General features: G+C 50.2%; 1 protein-coding gene across 1 annotated transcript in view; it reads right to left on the bottom strand.

Annotated features, from left to right (window-relative positions):
• rev3l (REV3 like, DNA directed polymerase zeta catalytic subunit) overlaps window positions 1-6,140 on the bottom strand; it is a gene marked incomplete at its 5' end in the record, with an annotated part of 34,110 nt that extends 27,970 nt beyond the window's left edge. The window contains 4 exons of the mRNA XM_080513955.1: window positions 2,660-2,820; window positions 4,171-4,245; window positions 4,355-4,610; window positions 6,101-6,140. Of these exons, the coding sequence (XP_080370081.1) occupies window positions 2,660-2,820; window positions 4,171-4,245; window positions 4,355-4,610; window positions 6,101-6,140 (532 nt within the window). The remainder of the gene's footprint in view (window positions 1-2,659; window positions 2,821-4,170; window positions 4,246-4,354; window positions 4,611-6,100) is intronic.
• Window positions 6,141-15,547: the final 9,407 nt, after the last annotated feature.

Genomic DNA, 15,547 nt, shown 5'->3' with positions numbered 1-15,547 from the left:
AAACATCTGGTTCGGGTGAACCGGGGTCCTGGTGTGGACGGACCCCCGGGTCCAGCTGAGCCGGTCCATCTAACCCTCGGTGCAGCGCCACCACCTGGTCTGACGCTTCAAACACAGCAGGTTTCTGTGCTTTCAGTCCCTTTCAGGGCTTCACTGGTCGGCTGTACCTGATTATCCCCTCCTGAGCCCAGATTAGCCACTTGCTTTCAAGTCGGGTCTTAAGGGCAGAAGAAAAGGTAAACAGGTGTGTATTATGGAGGTCTCTTTGTTGCCGGGGCCATTGGACCCCCCCACCTCCCCCCCCCACCCCCCCTCAGTGACTGAATCAGAGGATCAAACATGGGAACTCTTGCTTCAGTCGGGCGTGAAGAACATTCTTCGCCCCCCGTCTCCAGCCATTAGTTCCCCCGGCGTTGGGGGAGGGGCCGGGGAGAAAAACCTCCAGTCCCACTGAGGTGGAGCTTCATTTAGAAAATGGTGGAGTATAAAAAAAACAAACAAAAAAAGACAAGAGTGCCATAAATGTTCCTCTTGTTTTAGTTTAACACTCGTCTTCTGTCTGTGAACAAAATCTACTGACTGCAGGGAAACTTCTGTGTACAAAGAAAAGTTTGCCAAAAGGCAATGACGGTTTACATTCTTGTCACTCGACAGGTAAATAAAAAGTTGTACGAGGGGAAAGTAAACGTGGTGAAAGGAGACGCTGGTTCTGGGTCTACGGCGACGGAACATCTGGAAACTGCAGGAAGCTTTTTTTCTCTCTGGAGTTTGTTGCACATGTAAACATTTACAAAGCTTCTCCCTCCACGACCGCCTGGGAACCGGGAGGAGGTTCCTCAGACGGACCCAAAGGGCCGGTAATAACAACTTAATAACAACTTAACTACAGCTCAATAATAGCCTAATAACAACTTAATAACAACTCAATAACAACTCAATAACAGCTCAATAACAACTTAATAACAACTCAATAACAACTTAATAACAGCTCAATAGCTCAACTACAGCTCAACTACAGCTCAACTACAGCTCAACTACAGCTCAACTACAGCTCAACTACAGCTCAACTACAGCTCAACTACAGCTCAACTACAACTCAACTACAGCTCAATTACAGCTCAACTACAGCTCAACTACAGCTCAACTACAGCTCAACAACAGCTCAATAACAGCTCAATTACAGCTCAACTACAGCTCAACTACAGCTCAACTACAGCTCAATAACAGCTCAATTACAGCTCAATTACAGCTCAACTACAGCTCAACTACAGCTCAACTACAGCTCAATAACAGCTCAATTACAGCTCAACTACAGCTCAACTACAGCTCAATAACAACTCAATAACAACTTAATAACAGCTCAATAGCTCAATTACAGCTCAACTACAACTCAACTACAACTCAACTACAGCTCAATAACAGCTCAATTACAGCTTAATTACAGCTCAACTACAACTCAACTACAGCTCAACTACAGCTCAACTACAGCTCAATAACAACTTGATAACAACTCAATTACAGCTCAATTACAGCTCAACTACAACTCAACTACAGCTCAACTACAGCTCAATAACTCAATTACAGCTCAACTACAGCTCAACTACAACTCAACTACAGCTCAACAACAGCTCAATTACAGCTCAACTACAACTCAACTACAGCTCAATAACAACTTAATAACAACTCAATTACAGCTCAATTACAGCTCAACTACAACTCAACTACAGCTCAACTACAGCTCAATAACAACTCAATTACAGCTCAACTACAGCTCAACTACAGCTCAATAACAGCTCAATTACAGCTCAACTACAACTCAACTACAGCTCAAGAACAGCTCAATTACAACTCAACTACAACTCAACTACAGCTCAATAACAGCTCAATTACAGCTTAATTACAGCTCAACTACAACTCAACTACAGCTCAACTACAGCTCAACTACAGCTCAATAACAACTTAATAACAACTCAATTACAGCTCAATTACAGCTCAACTACAACTCAACTACAGCTCAATAACAACTCAATTACAGCTCAACTACAGCTCAACTACAACTCAACTACAGCTCAACAACAGCTCAATTACAGCTCAACTACAACTCAACTACAGCTCAACTACAGCTCAATAACAACTTAATAACAACTCAATTACAGCTCAATTACAGCTCAACTACAACTCAACTACAGCTCAATAACAACTCAATTACAGCTCAACTACAGCTCAATAACAGCTCAATTACAGCTCAACTACAACTCAACTACAGCTCAAGAACAGCTCAATTACAGCTCAATTACAACTCAACTACAGCTCAACAACAGCTTAATTACAGCTTAATTACAGCTAAATAACAACTCAATTACAGCTCAACTACAACTCAACTACAGCTCAACAACAGCTCAATTACAGCTTAATTACAGCTTAATTACAGCTTAATAACAGCTCAATTACAACTTAATTACAGCTCAATTACAGCTTAATTACAGCTCAATTACAGCTTAATTACAGCTCAATTACAGCTTAATTACAGCTCAATTACAGCTCAATAACAGTTTAATAACAGTGACCAAGCGCTGAAAACAAAGTGGCTGCAGGACACTAGGTGTCGGGACGACGTGATGTGTAGAAAACGGGGGGGGGGGGGGTACGAGAGTGTCACCTGCGGCGCGGCTCCGGCGGAACTTGACGGCCCCCAGGTGCAGCAGGTTCATGCCGTACAGGTTGTAGTCCATGAAGAGCTGCAGCAGGTAGGGGATGTGGCCCTCGTGGGGCTGGTAGCTGCGGCTCATCACCGCTCCGCTCTGCAGCAGCTCACACACCCTGCCACAAAAACACAAGGTTGCACCGTCTTTACTTCTTTTTCAAAATGTGTTTTAAAGCTTTGAATGTCTGGAGCCTCCGAGTCTCAATCAAATCTCTAGATTTAAAGACAGAAGTCACGATTCTGACTTTTATTTTTCAAGGAATCGAGTGAGGATGGATGCAGATCTTCAGCCGAACTACTTCATTTCTCCATGACCCCAGTTTTTTTGTTTGGTTTTTTGATTTGATTTCTTTCTGGGCCTGATTTAGGCCAAGTCCGCACAAGATAAACCTTAATCCTTTTCCTCCAAGGTGTTCTTCAAATTCAAAAAAAATTTAAATTATAAAAAATCCGTCCTCACGTCACTATGAAGGCGACTCACCATGACGCCACATGCCAGGACTCTAGGGGGCGCTGTGACGCTCCAAACACACCAAACCCACAGAAGACGACACAGAGCACGTAGAAATATAGAAGCAGACTCCTTTTCAAGTTCTTCAACCACACTGGTGTTTCCTCCAGATCTCGAAATTATCCAATTTCACATTTTCTTCTAAAAAAAACCTTTGCTCTCACAGTGTTGCAGAGTAATCATGTATAAATACTCTTCACCACTAGAGGGCAGCACAGAACTTTGCCGGTGAAATGGAAAGTGACAGACGTCAGTGTGGTTAACCTCCAAAAAGAAATTGGGAAATACTTTTTTTCTATATCTACTGGATTCCTGTTGATAAAACTTTGATGAGAAAGACTTTATATTGTTAATCGAGGCTACAGAGTTTAACTTTTTAACATTTCCAGGTGGAGGTGTGACTCCAGAGTTTTACAAAGAAAAAAGTGCGTCTCGGCTCAAAAAAGGTTGAAAAACACTGGAATCAACGACCCGAAGGAACAAACTTGTGCTCCAAGTAAACAAACGAGGCCTGTAGAGACGACTCGTCACAAACAAGTCAAAGAAACGTCAACAATAAGAGCCTTTAGAACTGGATCTAGACCAGGGGTCTGTGGAGCCACGTGGCTCTTTAGACCCGCTGCAGCGGCTCCAGGAAGCGTTCACAAGACCAGATGTTAAAAAAAAACAAACAAAACATGTATAATTTCAGAAAAAGCCAGTTAAAGCAGCTAAAATGTGAAGATTGTCGAGAAAAAATGCTGAAAAAGTGCTAAAATCAGGTGAAACGCAAAGAAAAGTTGACTGATCTTAATAGAGGCTACAGAGTTTCACAGTTTAACATTTCCAGGTGGAGGTGTGACTCCAGAGTTTTCCAAAGAAAAAAAGTGTTCCTCGGCTCATAAAGGTTGAAACACAGTTCTAGATTTATAGCTCTAGGCTGCTGCTCAAACCACATCACTGTATTGAAGCTCACCTTTTCACCATCTGGGGGTTGTACAGGTAGATCTTCATGAAGCGCTTCTCCGTGGCGTGGAACCCGTAGAACGGCCTGTGGGGGGAGGGAGGGGGGGGGTGGGGGGGGGGGGGGAAGAGCAGACGGTCACACGGGGGCCCGGTAGGGTTCCCACACGGGTGGAGCGCCAGGTTCCAGGACTCACATGCCGGAGACCAGCGCCACCTTGAAGACGTGCTGGGCGCTGGAGGCGGGGTTGCCCAGGGCCACGTTGAGGGCCCGGTCGATGCTGAAGGCCACCTGGCGCAGGTGGCGCTCCGGCGGCCCGCTGCCATCGTACGGCACGTAGACGTAGGGGAAGACGCCGTGCAGGTGGAGGCACGTCTTCTGGCCTGCGGGGGGGGGGAGGGGGAAGGTGGAGCAGCTGGTTATTCTCTGGACCGAGATGTCCTCGACGGTGTCTCGCACAGCGGGGGGGGGGGGGGGGGGCACACGGTGAAGGTGTTTGTTACTGGTGGCGCCGCAGAGGAGGTCTGCTCCGCCCTCTGCTCCACCCTCTGCTCCGCCCTCTGCAGCCAAACAAGGGTGACTGGTACGTCGGCCGCCAGGGTTCGGGAGGAAGAGCCGACGCCGAGGGGGGAGGGGCTTCCCAGCGTTTATAAAAACTAAACTTTACCTCCGACCTCCAGAGTCCTGGAGGGTGGAGGTGGAGGAAGCGGGGGGTCGGGTGGAGGGAGCGGGGGGTTGGGTGGAGGAAGCGGGAGGTCAGGTGGAGGTGGAGGAGGCAGGGGGTTGGGTGGAGGTGGAGGAGGAGGGGGGTCAGGTGGAGGTGGAGGAGGCAGGGGGTTGGGTGGAGGTGGAGGTGGAGGAGGAGGGGGGTCAGGTGGAGGAAAGGGAACTGGAGTCTGCGTTAAAGCAAACTGATGCAGGGATGAGGGAGGTGCTGTATGGAAGAGAGACACACACACACACACACACACACACACACACACACACACACACACACACACACACACACACACACACACACACACACACACACACACATCTGTGGAGTCATCCGAGGTGAGCCGAGCTGCAGACGTCCCCCCACCCACCACCACCCTCCTCCACCCCCCCTCCCCCACGCCGACGTTTATCTGCACGTTGTCGGCTGGTTACATAAAGGATCAGAACGGCTGCCTGAGAATCAGGACATCAGGAAGACAAGCTGATTTCCACTGAGGACGGGGAGACGGGGGGAGGACGGGGAGACAGAGGGAGGACGGGGAGACGGGGGGAGGATGGGGAGACGGGAGGAGGACGGGGAGACAGAGGGAGGACGGGGAGACGGGAGGAGGACGGGGAGACAGAGGGAGGACGGGGAGACGGGGGGAGGATGGGGAGACGGGAGGAGGACGGGGAGACAGAGGGAGGACGGGGAGACGGGAGGAGGACGGGGAGACGGGAGGAGGACGGGGAGACGGGAGGAGGACGGGGAGACAGAGGGAGGACGGGGAGACGGGAGGAGGACGGGGAGACGGGAGGAGGACAGGGAGACGGGAGGAGGACGGAGAGACAGGAGGAGGACAGGGAGACAGGAGGAGGACGGAGAGACAGGAGGAGGACAGGGAGACAGGAGGAGGACAGAGAGGCAGGAGGAGGACAGTGAGACAGGAGGAGGACAGAGAGGCAGGAGGAGGACGGAGAGACAGGAGGAGGACAGGGAGACAGGAGGAGGACGGAGAGACAGGAGGAGGACAGGGAGACAGGAGGAGGACAGAGAGGCAGGAGGAGGACAGTGAGACAGGAGGAGGACAGAGAGGCAGGAGGAGGACAGTGAGACAGGAGGAGGACGGGAGCCATACGGGGACACCGAAGGAAACGAGACCTGAACGAACAGCGTGTCCTCGGCGCCTCCTCCTCCTCCACCTCCTCCACACACTCAGTTTCAATCGAGGACACTGCACACGGTCGTCACGCAGACGTGACGTGGGGACGGGAAGAGACATGTGGACGTGGGGGGGGGGGGACAGGGGGGGGGGGTTTAATCCTCCTGTCCCACTCTGACCCAGAGCCTTTGAAGTGAGCTGCAGCAGTCAGTGGGCTGTCGCTGCGCCGCCAGGCTCCAACCAGCAGGGGGCGTTCCGTCGTGTCGTCACGACAACGTCTTCATCAAAATCCACCAACTTTTTAAGTGATCGTGTTAAACAACAACTGACCAATAAATAAACCAGCCAGCTGATCAATAAACAAACAAACAATCAAGATAACAGGAGAACAAACATTCCTAGTTTGTGCAACTTCTACCAGAGAAGTCGATCGGGGCAATCGCCGTTTAATTACCCCCCTAGTGGCCGACCTGGGATCAGTCAGGCTACTTCCTTTTTATTTATTTTTTATAAAAATAAATAGTGGTTATAGAATAGACCCAGCTCTGTAAGCGGAGCGTTTTAAAGGTTGTTTCTTATAAGAACGACTGATTGTTTCACCGTTTGATCAGATCCAGGCGCTAGAAGAGGAGGAGGACCTGACCTGACGCTCAAAACTGACTTAAGTGTTGCAATGAAAGGGTTAATCAAAAAAAAAAAACTGATTCATATCCAATAAAACATGAACACACACACACACACACACACACATAATGGCTCGTGCTGCAGTTGCTAGGAAACAGTGGCAGAAAAGCAGAAGCTCTATGATGGACAGAGAGAAATAAACAAGTGATTCTATCCACCCAGCTGGTCAGAGCACAGAGAGGTGTGTGTGTGTGTGTGTGTGTGTGTGTGTGTGTGTGTGTGTGTGTGTGTGTGTGTGTGTGTGTGTGTGTGTGTGTGTGTGTGTGTGAGAGAGAGAAGTGATGCGGCGCGGAGAAAAGAGGATAAAATGTGAACACGTTCAAAACCCAAAGTCCAGAAATCCACAGCCTCTGATCTGCACACGTTTTATTCATAATTTCAGATTTAATTATTTTATTTTATTTTATTTATTATTTTAATTTAATCAGTTTTCTTCTGCTGGTCCTGAACAGAAGCTGCAGGATGTGTGACTGGAGGCAGTGCAGAGGAAGGAGACACTGATTTAAAGGGTCGTGTGGGAGGAGCAGGAGGAGGAGCAGGAGGAGGAGGAGGAGGAGGAGCCAAGAGGAGGAGGAGCAGGAGGAGGAGGAGGAGGAGGAGTCACCCCTCCGAGGGTCTTCCCTCCACCTCCTCTGCGGCTCCATGACTCAGCAGTGGCTGATCCTGAACTGGAAATACTTTCTACTCTTTTAGAATCCCTTTCTTTTTTTAAATGTTCAAATCATTTCACACACACACACACACACACACACACACACACACACACACACACACACACACACACACACACACACACACACACACACACACACACACACACACACACACACACACACACACACACACACACACACACACACACACACACACACACACACACGAGATCAGGTTGTGAGTAGAATTGTGACTGTGGACTGCAGAACCTTCTTCTCTACAGGAGGTTCTTTAAAGTTCCACTCCAGTTCTTCTCCCCGAGTTACAGAATGGAGGTGAACCGTCTGTGTCTGACGCTCGTCACCTCGTCGCCGTGGAAACGCAACGCCAAAAGTCTCTCAGAGTCGCCAGATGTGTTGAGGAGCAGCAGAGAACCGCTCCAGAGAACCGCTCCAGAGAACCACCGCTCCAGAGAACCGCTACAGAGAACCGCTGCAGAGAACCACCGCTCCAGAGAACCGCTGCAGAGAACCACCGCTCCAGAGAACCGCTGCTCCAGAGAACCACCGCTCCAGAGAACCGCTGCTCCAGAGAACCGCTGCAGAGAACCACCGCTCCAGAGAACCACCGCTCCAGAGAACCACCGCTCCAGAGAACCGCTCCAGAGAACCACCGCTCCAGAGAACCGCTCCAGAGAACCTCTCCAGAGAATGGCTCCAGACGTTAATAAAAGCGACGCTGGGTTTAATTAAGAGAGTTGGAGGGAGGGAGTCGGAGGGAGGTGTGGGACTGAGCCGCCTCGCCGTCTCCAGACGCAGCGGTGCCGAGGCGACCTGGTTCTCCGTCCTGGTTCTCCGTCCTCAGCTCAGTCGACTCGTCTCGTGACGTGTGGACGCGTCACGTCCCTCCTCGTGGAGGAGGATCTACGTCTTCTGACCCGCGTTGCCATGTTGGGCAATTCTCCTCCTTTTCAGTCTTTGTTTATTCAGCGGAGTCGTGTGTTGATGACTCGTTCTCCTTCACGGTTTGACACCATTTCCACGGAGGTTGCCGTTTGGGCTGGAAACGGTGAGTCAGATCTGGCAACCCTGGCGCTAGCCGGCGTGGCGTACGTGTTTACCTCCGTAGAACATGAGCCAGAGTGTAGAAGCAGAGTCACAGGGAGGACGAGAGACGCTACAGAGTCTCAAGTCTTCTCTTCTCCGACAAACAACAGGGTGACAATGAACTTTCTCCTGCATGGCCAGGAGCAGACTAATATCTGGAGCCGACTAAAGCTGGGAGCAGACTAAAGCCAGGACCAGGAGCAGACTAAAGCCAGGAGCAGACTAAAGCCAGGTGCAGACTAAAGCCAGGACCAGGAGCAGACTAAAGCCAGGAGCAGACTAAAGCCAGGTGCAGACTAAAGCCAGGACCAGGAGCAGACTAAAACCAGGAGCAGACTAAAGCCAGGTGCAGACTAAAGCCAGGACCAGGAGCAGACTAAAGCCAGGTGCAGACTAAAGCCAGGACCAGGAGCAGACTAAAGCCAGGTGCAGACTAAAGCCAGGACCAGGAGCAGACTAAAGCCAGGACCAGGAGCAGACTAAAGCCAGGTGCAGACTAAAGCCAGGACCAGGTGCAGACTAAAGCCAGGACCAGGAGCAGACTAAAGCCAGGTGCAGACTAAAGCCAGGACCAGGAGCAGACTAAAGCCAGGTGCAGACTAAAGCCAGGACCAGGTGCAGACTAAAGCCAGGACCAGGAGCAGACTAAAGCCAGGTGCAGACTAAAGCCAGGACCAGGAGCAGACTAAAGCCAGGACCAGGAGCAGACTAAAGCCAGGACCAGGAGCAGACTAAAGCCAGGACCAGGAGCAGAGGGCGAGACGTTCAGGGACCAGAAGGAGACGAGGTGGAAGAAGAAGAGCCACGTAATGAAGCAGGCTGAGAGTTTCACTGGAAGAACCCCGTGAACCCGGACGCTTTATTCTCACGTAACCTCGGCTGAACTCCTCCCGGCACAAGCGTCGGGGGAGGAGGAGGGAGGGGGGGAGGAGGAGGGAGGGGGAGGGGGGGAGGAGGAGGGAGGGCGAGAAGGAGGGGGGTGAAAGCAGGTCTGTTTGGCCACGGCGCTCTGCAGAAATATGGAGAGCATCAGCGCAGACCATGTAGGCCGAGCTCAGCCCGAGGCGGCGGCAGAGGAGGAACTAATGCACTCATGCAGCAACACTGAGGAAGAGGAGGAGGAGGAGGGGAGAGGAGGAGGAAGAGGAGGGGAGAGGAGGAAGAGGAGGACACCACAAGCAGGCGCCAGACGCAACAAGAGGGTGGAGAAGCAGTTTAACACGGTCGTAAACAGTGAGAGAGGAAAAAGCTGTTTACTGTGATGGACAACAACTTCTGTAACTTCTAGATTCCTCTGTGAAGCACCAGACCTTGTTTCCTCCTGGAGAACCTTCACCAGACCTTGTTTCCTCCTGGAGAACCTTCACCAGACCTTGTTTCCTCCTGGAGAACCTTCACCAGACCTTGTTTCCTCCTGGAGAACCTTCACCAGACCTTGTTTCCTCCTGGAGAACCTTCACCAGACCTTGTTTCCTCCTGGAGGACCTTCACCAGACCTTGTTTCCTCCTGGAGGACCTTCACCAGACCTTGTTTCCTCCTGGAGGACCTTCACCAGACCTTGTTTCCTCCTGGAGGACCTTCACCAGACCTTGTTTCCTCCTGGAGGACCTTCACCAGACCTTGTTTCCTCCTGGAGAACCAACACCAGACCTTGTTTCCTCCTGGATGACCTTCACCAGACCTTGTTTCCTCCTGGAGAACCAACACCAGACCTTGTTTCCTCCTGGAGGACCAACACCAGACCTTGTTTCCTCCTGGAGGACCAACACCAGACCTTGTTTCCTCCTGGAGGACCTTCACCAGACCTTGTTTCCTCCTGGAGGACCAACACCAGACCTTGTTTCCTCCTGGAGGACCAACACCAGACCTTGTTTCCTCCTGGAGGACCTTCACCAGACCTTGTTTCCTCCTGGAGGACCAACACCAGACCTTGTTTCCTCCTGGAGGACCAACACCAGACCTTGTTTCCTCCTGGAGGACCAACACCAGACCTTGTTTCCTCCTGGAGGACCAACACCAGACCTTGTTTCCTCCTGGAGGACCAACACCAGACCTTGTTTCCTCCTGGAGGACCAACACCAGACCTTGTTTCCTCCTGGAGGACCAACACCAGACCTTGTTTCCTCCTGGAGGACCAACACCAGACCCACCGAGCCTCTGGACTTCAGGGACGAGATGCCGGGTTCACTGGTCGCCGTGGCAACTCAACGCTGAACCTCTGACTATTTCTGAATATTCAGAACAACCGACCAGATTTAACACTCCTGATTCCTCCCAGTGAGGAGGAGGAGGAGGAGGAGGAGGAGGAGGAGGAGGAGGAAGAGGAGGTGCAGGGAGGAGGAGGAGGAGGAGGTGCAGGGAGGAGGAGGAGGAGGTGCAGGGAGGCTGACACAGTGAAAGAGAGAGAGGAGGTTCTCACTGAGCAGCAGGCAGGGAAATCACACACACACACACACACACACACACACACACACACACACACACACACACACACACACACACACACACACACACACACACACACACACACACACACACACACACACACACACACACACACACACACACACACACACACACACACACACACACCCACACACACACACACACACACACACTGTGGTGTGCAGCCATGGATTGGTGTGCAGGCAGCGTATGTTGCAGCAGCAGAGGGGAACACGATGTTCCTGCAGCTACTGCAGCTCCTGCAGCTCCTGCAGCTCCTGCAGCTCCAGACGCCCGTCGAGACTCAAGAGAGGCTGCAGGAGGAGGGAAACCAGCCGGGGTCCCTCCACCTTCCTCCACCTTCCTCCAGCTGACAGGCTCAGAAGAGAACACCTTGTTCACATTGTGGCTCTGACTGAATCACCCTGGTGTGTGTGTGTGTGTGTGTGTGTGTGTGTGTGTGTGTGTGTGTGTGTGTGTGTGTGTGTGTGTGTGTGTGTGTGTGTGTGTGTGTGTGTGTGTGTGTGTGTGTGTGTGTGTGTGTGTGTGTGTGTGTGTGTGTGTGTGTGTGTGTGTGTGTGTGTGTGTGTGAGACAACAACAATCACATGCAGAGGTTCAATAACAGACAGAAAAGGGCCAGACGAAGGAGCAGCAGGACGACATCAAAAGAGTTTAAACTCCAGAAAAAGAAAATAAAAAATAAAATCCAACGTCAGAACAATGAACTCCTCGTGTTCACGTTCTCTCACTCCAGCTGCACGGAGGACAAAGTCTCGTATACTGGAGGAAACTGGTCTGTAGTTCGAAACAACAACAGTTGGTAATTCCACCAAACTGTCATCACTTTACTCTGAAAAGTACTCAACGGCAACGGCATGTAGTTTTATTTTGACATGCTGCAGTGAACTGTAGCCTGACGTCATCCAGTTGTGTAATGAAATGTGTTAAAAAAATGTCATATTTTCAGTTAAATCGGTTACCATTAAAAAATATAATCTATGTTCCTAGCTCTATAGATCTACGTTTCTAGTTCTAAAAGTCCCACCAGAGCCACTGAAAGATGTTTGTTATTGGCCGTGAAGCGCCTGCAGGTCAGCCTCCAGTTCTCTTTGCGCTCATTGGATGGTTGTAGCCAACAGCCAATCAGATAGAAGGGGGCGGGGCTTGTGCTCACCTCTGGTGTGTAGCTTCCGAGGCGAAATCGGAAAAAAACTTTCAGTGTTCAGGAGACGTGCCACAAAGTGTTGTGTGGAGTTAAGAGGGCTCCTTTTAGACAGTTCCACATCACGAGTGGGAACAAGACCCGTCACTCGCTCCTGATGCCAACATCTGGACTCAGATATGCAATAACATCTACAGTACGTCTATCAGCAAATCTACAACTGATGCAATACAAAACAAAATGCAGAAACTCGCCTCACAGGACAGAAACTCTCTAAATCCACCACAAACTCTGATACATGTACAAACTGTACACAAAACATTCACGCCACATGGTTCTGGTCACCTGTCTCACTTTGTTGGAGGTGACAGACCCCCCTCCCCCCCCCCCCCCCACTAGAGACCTCAACTATCACCCTCCACTCACCACATACTAAACTACTGCTTGTCGCCCGAACCGTCGCCACGACAACCACACTCACAAACTGGAAATCAAAAATTAACATCAGCAGACGTCAATGGAAAAATCTGCTGTGTGACTATATTATACTATATTATTATTATTACGGAATCTCAGTCGACACTCCCTGGATTTATGACAATAGAACCTCACTTCCAAAACAAACTCTTTCAATTTCTACAAAATGGATAATTTCACTTCTTTTTTTCTTCTTTTGCTCCTTTCTATGTTACCAAACTATTTCCTTTCTCCTCTGTTTCCTCCAGAAACACAACCAAGTGTCTCATATACAAACACACACACACACACACACACATGCATGCACACACAGGCATGCATGCACACACAAACACTATGTAAATAGTATTTAAGGTAGCACTTGTATATAGAATGTATTCTTCATTTTCACACATCTTTGGAATTGTTTACTGTTTTGTATTGTTTATCTGCACTGCCTTAAATAAAAATAAAAAAGAAGAAGAAGAAAAATTTGGCCTAAAAAAAAGAAAAAAAACTCAAACTAATTGTCACAAGAGTCGCTGACGTGAAATAAAGTTCCACATTTGGGCCTCGTTAACATCCGGGATGAAAGGAACAGCATGACGGGCTCAAAGTACTTCAATCTGGGGGGTGGGGGGGGTGGTGGGGTTTAATGCTCAAGAAGACAAACCCAAAAAACTGGGACTGAGAGTCAAAAAGATGCGTCACAATCCTGAAATCATCAGAGGAAACAAGGCAGAGAGGAAAGTAAACAGTGGGAGGAACAATGGCCTCCTGTTTAATGAGCCTGACGGCCCTTTGTAGTGCCTGATTATCCTCTTAGTGGAGCCCAAGGAATTCCTTCACATGGCATTATCGGCCCCCCACAGAGAGGGAGGGGGAGGGAGGGAGGGAGGGAGATCTCCCAGGGGGAGGAGAGCCCCCCCCCCCCCCCCGCCCCTCTTCATTCAGGTCAATTGGTCAGGCTCTTCATCCGCCGCCGGTGAACACTGGAGCGCCGACCGTGTTCCTCCGCCCGCCACATCAAGGGGAGGCTCAGCATTTCACCCACATTCCCGCCGCGACTCCTCTTCCTCACCAGAAAGGACAAGGATTCCAAAGCCGGGGAGAACCGTGCAGAGTTCCGCCGCCTCCTTCCCAAACCGCCGTTACCGCGGCGCCACCGCCCAGCTGGGTTTTTGTTTTCCACCGTGTTCACAGCGACCTCGTGACCCTGAGGGGGCAGGCCGCCAGCTAACGCTAAACGTGGAGCCACCAGCTAGCTCTAAATATGTAGCCGTCAGCTAACGCTAAACATGGAGCCCCCAGCTAACGCCAAACGTGGAGCCGCCAGCTAACGCTAAACGTGGAACCGCCAGCTAACGCTAAACATAGAGCCGCCAGCTAACGCTAAACATGGAGCCGTCAGTTAACGCTAAACATTGAGCCACCAGCAAACACTAAACATGTAGCCGCCAGCTAAGGCTAAACATAGACCTGCCAGCTCACGTTAAACATGGAGCCGCCACCTAACGCTAAACATTGATCCGTCAGCTAACGCTAAGCATGGAGCCGCCAGCTAACGCTAAACCAGGAGCCACCAGCTAATGCTAAACACTGAGCCACCAGCTAACGCTAAACACTGAGCCACCAGCTAACGCTAAACATGTCGCCGCCAGCTAATGCTAAACATAGAGCTGCCAGCTCACGTTAAACATGTAGCCACAGCTAACACTAAACATGTAGCCGCCAGCTCACATTAAACATGTAGCCAGTAGTTAACGCTAAACATGTAGCCGCCAGCTAATGCTAAACATAGAGCTGCCAGCTCATGTTAAACATGTAGCCACCAGCTAACAAAACATAGCCACCAGGTAACTAAACACGTAGCCACCAGCTAACACATAGCCACCAGCTAACATGTAGCCTCTAGCTAATGCATACGTAGAATTGTTGTGTTGAAATCTAAATCTATCTGACGACTGATTAATCCACCAAAACCAAATTGAATTGAAAATTGTAATTTCATATTTTGAAAACCGATCAACTGAAACTAATTACCAACCCTGCATTCAATCTCTTTTATTTTAATTGTTTTTTAATTAATTAATTTCTTTCTAAAAATCCAGCCCCTCCACCGGAATGAACACGAGAACGATAACGAGGAGCATTTCCACAACAAGGGGATTTGTTTTGTTCTTCCTCTCCTTGACCTCGTCCAGAAAAGCAGAACGAGTTTGATCCAGGCAGAGCAGCTGACAAAGCCGGGGGGGGGTGAGTGGTGGTGGTGGTGGTGGTGGTGGTGGGGGGGGGGGGGGGGGGGGGGGGGGGTGAGGGCATTGAATTACCCAGGGCTGATGGGCGGGAGCGGGGTCAGGGGAGGACAGGGGGAGAGGAGGACCGGGTCCACGTGGTTCCAGAACCAACTGTTGTCAACTTTGCACCTGAGCAGCGCCACCAGGTGACGGAGGAGGGAAAACCCCCGTCGTTTCATTTTTCCTAGAGAGAGAAAAACCCCCCCAAAAAAACGAAGTCGCACAAGCGGCGGCGAGAAGAAGAGACGGCTCCCGCGGTGCAGAGCTGCAGGGGAACCGACCAACGCTTCGGAAACGCCATGGTCTCCATGGAAACGGGGGGGAAAGACACAACTGTCCTGATTATGCAATGAGGGCGTATGTAATATGCAATAGTGTAATGAAACGTCAGCTCATGATGTAATAACGCCACGTCTGGTTCTCAACTTTGCCGCACGTTAAAGTAACTTGCTACGTGTTGCTGCACAACGAGGCTTAAATCATTAAAGTCTCTCAGTGGCGACAATCTGGTTTCTTTTAGAAAATAAAAATATTGACTGGTTGTAACTTACAACCAGTCAATATTTTTATTTTCTAAAAGAACAACTTGCAACTGTAAAAATCCACGTTATAAAAAGTTCATCCTGATTTAGCGCGCCGCGTTCTGACATCGCTATGCTAGCAGGACGCCAGCAGAATCTTAATTTATTCCTCTCTCTATTTCTTCCTCCTTCTTCCTCT

This window comes from Blennius ocellaris (genome assembly GCF_963422515.1).
Source record: "Blennius ocellaris genome assembly, chromosome: 18".
Taxonomy (NCBI): domain Eukaryota; kingdom Metazoa; phylum Chordata; class Actinopteri; order Blenniiformes; family Blenniidae; genus Blennius; species Blennius ocellaris.
The sequence above is the reverse complement of the archived record's forward strand: the minus strand, read 5'-3'. Positions and strand labels throughout refer to the sequence as shown.